Source organism: Apaloderma vittatum, unplaced genomic scaffold (assembly GCF_000703405.1).
Source record: "Apaloderma vittatum isolate BGI_N311 unplaced genomic scaffold, ASM70340v1 scaffold33984, whole genome shotgun sequence".
Lineage (NCBI taxonomy): Eukaryota > Metazoa > Chordata > Aves > Trogoniformes > Trogonidae > Apaloderma > Apaloderma vittatum.
Window position 1 is genome coordinate 1 of NW_009713814.1, and position 4,872 is coordinate 4,872.

The window sequence follows — 4,872 nt, forward strand, 5'->3', positions numbered from 1 at the left end:
GCTGACCCCTTCTGGCTGGGGGAGTGGGCAGGACTGGGTCCCCCTGAGGATGAGATGCCTTCGTTTGGGCTGTGTGAGCACCAGGTCACCCTACCCTGGGCCTCCAGCCACGCTCTGGCTGAGGCAGCATCCCTGTGCCACCCTTTGTGGCTGAGGACCCTGAGCCAGGATGAGGCTGGATGTGGTCCTGGGCTCAAGCTGTGGTTCTGTCCCAGGAGACACTGGCTGTGCTGGCAGAGGGGGTTCAGGTGCTGGGTGCTGGCTTCCCCCAGTCCTCCCTGCAGCAGGTCATGTTGTTGTGAGGTGCCTCCTAGAGGCACACCCCAATTTTGTGCTAGAAGCTCAGAGCAAAGGGAGTCTCTCCTCCGCTGTCCTCACCTTCCTACGTGACCCTTCTCTGCTTGGGGGACCAGGTACATGGCTGGCACCCCTGGTTCACTCAGCTGCAGCATGACCACCCCAAGAGCAGGTGAGTGCCACACACCTCTAACTGATGTCCACCACAGCAGGGGTTCCTGTGCCCACCCCAGACCGCAGTCCTTGGCTTTCAGCTACCCCAGGGCAGGGCCACCAACCCATACTGGGTGCCCAGCCAGCCTCCTGGCTGCAGTGCAGGCTGGGGTGACAGGCTGGTGAGAGTCTTCCCACCGTGAATATCAAATTAAATCCCCCACCCGTCCTGGCTTACTAGCTTTGCCGTCAGGGAGTGAAGCTGCAGCAGTCAGCACGGACACACAACAGGTTTGCTGATGCCTGCAAATCCCTGCCCTGGCTCCGCTCCCTGTGTCTGCACCAGTTGCAGCAGCGCTTGCAGCACCCACCGTGCATTATCAAACCAAGACAGCTGTTCCTGGAGCTGGCTCTGCCCTGGGCTCTCCCCTCTCCCAGAGCAAACTACATTTTTTCCTTCTTTAGCCAATGCTGCCAGCTGTGGGCAAGCAGACCCAAACCACCATCAGCACAGCTTCCTCCAGTGCCTGGGAGGCTGTAAAGCGGCTGGGGCAGAAGGAGTGTGGAGGTACACAGCTCCCTGCCCAGGAGAGCTGAGAGTCAGGCAGCAAGGAGAGAACATGCTCAAACCAACCATTTATTAGGTGTGTCCATTCTGTGCAGCACGTGGAGCCCCGGGCACCCCCTGCGCAGCAGGATGGTGCCTGGCAGCTGGCTGTGACAGCCGGGGCAGCCCCGCCAGGTGCTCTGTCAGTAGGTGAAGCTGGCCTCGTTGTACACAGTGAACACCTTCTCCAGAGCGCACAGGTAGGCAGCGGTTCTGTGGTCCAGACCCAGGTTGTACCTTGCAGCCATGGTCATAATTTGCTAGACAGAGAGGAGAGCTGTGAGGCCGGTGTGTGCTGGGGGGGTCTGGGGGCAAGGGTGGGCACAGAGGACCCAGTGAGGAGGGTGCAGGCAGTGCCACGTGTGCACCAAGCCAGGCCCTGGCAGCACCCAGAGGGGAAGAGGTCACCTCCACACCAAACGACCACGAGGGCTGTTCTGTAAGACCTGGAGCCGTTCATGGGTGAGTCTGGAGATGTTCTCCCACGGCTGTCCTGCAGCAGGCTATACCCCAAGAGTGGACACAGCCATCACTGGGCAGATGAACCCAGACCTCATGCTGACCCACTGGGAGTGGTGACTGGAGGCTGTGGGTGAACACCCCGCAAATCCAGCCCTCTGCAGCCAGGTGAGGGGTCCCACAGCAGGGATAGACGAGACCATGAGCCCATGCAGGTAGCTTGGCTGACTGCTCCATGGTGTAGGCCAGTCCTGAATACACAATGACCTTCTCTGAGGCACCCTGAGGGGGAGAGCAAGTGAATTCTTTGTGGGAAAGGCTCGGAGTTGGCTCCCTCAAATCCATTTATCAAACACCGTGCCTCTGCTTGGTACAAGACTGCCACAGGTGGTCTAAGCTTGGCTTGCCGCCTCTGCAGCTGGCTCCAGCACATGGCACGGCTCTCAGGGGCCCGCCCGCCCCTGCAGCTGGCCCCAGCAGATGGCACGGCTCTCAGGGACCCCCTGCAGCCCCTTCAGAGGGTAAGGCTGTTCCACCACACAGGGCATCTCTACTCCACTCTCTCTACTAGTGGAAGGTAGCACAGGGGAGGCTCTGTGTGTGCCACAAGCTCAGCTTTCAGCACTGCAACAGCAGACAGAGTGTCTGGGAATGTGAAACAAATAAGCCAGGACCATTCTTCATGATTGTAGGCACTTACAGTCACACGGGCCTGAAACTCTGGGGATGGGATGATGGGGATCTCCCCTCTGGCCTTGCCAAACCACTGCTCCAGGCTGTGCTGCACTGACTGCAGGAGGCGGTAGCTGGATTCCCGCTCATACTTGAAGCTGAGGCGACCGTAGCTAACATGGTTCAGGTTCTTCAGCCACTCGAAGAAGGATACGGTCACACAACCCGCATTCACATACACATCCTGCCAAGGGCAGCATGTGCTTCAGGTTTGCTGCTTAGAGTGACCCAGAGGCCCATGACTCATCCAGGAATTTCTCCTCCTTTGCTTTGGGTCCCTCCCCATACCCTTGGGCTCTGCCCTCAGAAATAGTCCTGACATTACTGGGATGGCTGAATCCCTGACCTACGGAGGCTCTGCACTGCCTCTGAGCGGAGACACCAGCTGCTCTGACACCCTGTGTGATGTGGCACAGTTTGCCATTGGCCCATGAGCGGCCACGGGACATCGCAGTGCTGGCCAGGAGCCCTGTGGTCCATCATTGCTGCAGCCAAGAACTGGGAGGGTTTAGAAGGGAAACCAGCACCCACGGTCTGCTCAGGAGCCGAGTGCAAGGCAGGGAACAGGCTGCCTGATCCCAGACCCCAGCAGAGCCCAGCTGGATTCACATCAGTGCAGCTGGCAACACTGTGTGGCCCTAATAGCCACAAGTCCATTATCTCCTCTTCTGAGTGGGGATGGACATACTGGGATGACCAGGGTGTTTCTTTGCAGAAGTATCTCATGCGCTGCTAGTGTTGTGGGGCCGTTGGCAGCTTCTGCAATAATCTGGGAGCACAAGCAGAGCAGAGGTGAGATAGGTGGTAGAAATGAAAGAAGAAATCAGTAACTGGCTGCTTTCCCTGCTGCTGGGATCCTGTCCACCAGGGACACTTCTGGTGTGGAGGGGTCTAGGCACTTGCCTCCCCACCAGAGCTGTTCAGGACAAGACAAAATTCAGACCTCTTGTTTCACATAGAATGATTAAAGACGCAGGCTGCAAGAGACCTTGGCTGTGACAGAGTCCCAGGTCCTAGCACACCCTGTCCCTTTTGTCCATAGAGCTCACAGGGAGGCGACGAAGCTGGTGTTTGTAGCAGTTCCTGCTTCACTCACTCTTATCTACTGTCCATGATTTTCAGCATCAGCACTTCGACCTTCCAGAGTATGATCTCCTTTGCCCCGGGAGGAGGATCTGGTACTGCAGTGAAGACCAAGGAAGCCAGGAGAGCCAGCCAAGGTTACTCCAATGATCCTTGCTCCCTGCCAGCAAAGGGAAGGGCTTAGGCTTTCCTCTTCCCCTAAATTACATGACCTGCCACCTCTGCCTCATACTCTGTCCCTCTAGTACAGCAAGTTGAGTTGTCAGTACATTGATGTGACACCTCCCTGGGATGTCAAGTTCCAAAAGTGAAGGTTTGGCTGGGCTGCCACCACTTGCACACCAACACAGGGCTTTGGAAGTGTGTTGCAAGTGGTCTGTACCTTTGCTTGCACCCAGGGTGCATTCTCCCTTGTAAGCTGTTTCTCAGTAGCAGCCGGGATGAGGATGTCACAGGGTACCTCCAGGATGCTGCCATGATAGGGCTCTGCATTCGGGAAGGCAACTGTGGTGCTGTGGACCTGGAATGAGCAGGATCCTGCTGGGCCCAGCCTGGCAGTGTGTTGAGCACTGCCCTCAGAGCTAGGCTCTGCAGGACATGAGGGACAGCCCTCTTCTCCATGATGGGCACTAACCATTGCTGTCTAAGAACAGAGGCTGGGCTGACTGGGCTCAACTCACCTGCTCATAGTCTCCCAGCTCCTTGGGGCCAATCCCTTTGGGATCGTAAATAGCTCCATCCAACTCCCCAACACAGATGCAGTGGGCTTCGTATTCGTGCAGGTACTTCATGGTGTGCAGCCCCACTTTGCCAAAGCCCTACAGCAACACAGAGCCGAGATGGTCAGAGGAGAAGGAAATCCTGAGGACAGACACTGAAAACTGACCTGCTGCTGTGGTAACAGCCCCTTCCCATGAGTCTGAGCTGAGAAGCACAAATAGGAACCCCTGATCTAGCAGTTCTGCGTGAATGTTTTGGCTGGAAGGAGACAAGGACCTGGCAGGACAGAGATCTCCTTGGCTAGTTAAAAGGTTGTGAAAAGCAGAGCCTGTGGACTAAGGGCTTCCAGCTCAGCCTGTCTTTGTCACCTCCAGAGCTCCTGGACATGATGTTCCAAGCATATCATGCTGTTTAGTTTCTATGAGACAATCCCGACAGAAGACAGATCCAGTGAGAAAGACAGTCACTTGGTGGGCACCACACAGCATCTAGGCACAATCTGAGCAATCCTCCTGCACTTCACTCTGAGGGGCTGCAATTGGCTGCCACGGCACCAGGCAGGGCCATGGGGGTAGCTCAGCATTTCACCTCTGCCCCAAGGTGCCTGCCAGCTTGGTACCGCTCCTAAAAGCAACGCTGGTTCCTGAGACTGCAAAACCAGCCCCCAAACACAGCAAAATTATACACACGGCAGCCAAGGGCTTCATCATCTCTGCTGTATCAGCGAAGCAGGAGGATGTGCGGAAAGGAAAGGGATGAGCAAAGGCAGGGCTGTTCCCGAGGGCGCTGCAAGCAGCAGCTTCGGGGGACGCCCCGGTTTA

General features: G+C 56.8%; 1 protein-coding gene across 1 annotated transcript in view; it reads right to left on the reverse strand.

Moving 5' to 3' along the window:
- Positions 1-1,200: 1,200 nt before the first annotated feature.
- LOC104273254 (glutamate dehydrogenase 1, mitochondrial-like) overlaps positions 1,201-4,872 on the reverse strand; it is a gene marked incomplete at its 5' end in the record, with an annotated part of 6,791 nt that continues 3,119 nt past the window's right edge. Inside the window, 6 exons of the mRNA XM_009868514.1 lie at positions 1,201-1,317; positions 1,730-1,798; positions 2,217-2,432; positions 2,937-3,017; positions 3,714-3,851; positions 4,012-4,149. Of these exons, the coding sequence (XP_009866816.1) occupies positions 1,201-1,317; positions 1,730-1,798; positions 2,217-2,432; positions 2,937-3,017; positions 3,714-3,851; positions 4,012-4,149 (759 nt within the window). The remainder of the gene's footprint in view (positions 1,318-1,729; positions 1,799-2,216; positions 2,433-2,936; positions 3,018-3,713; positions 3,852-4,011; positions 4,150-4,872) is intronic.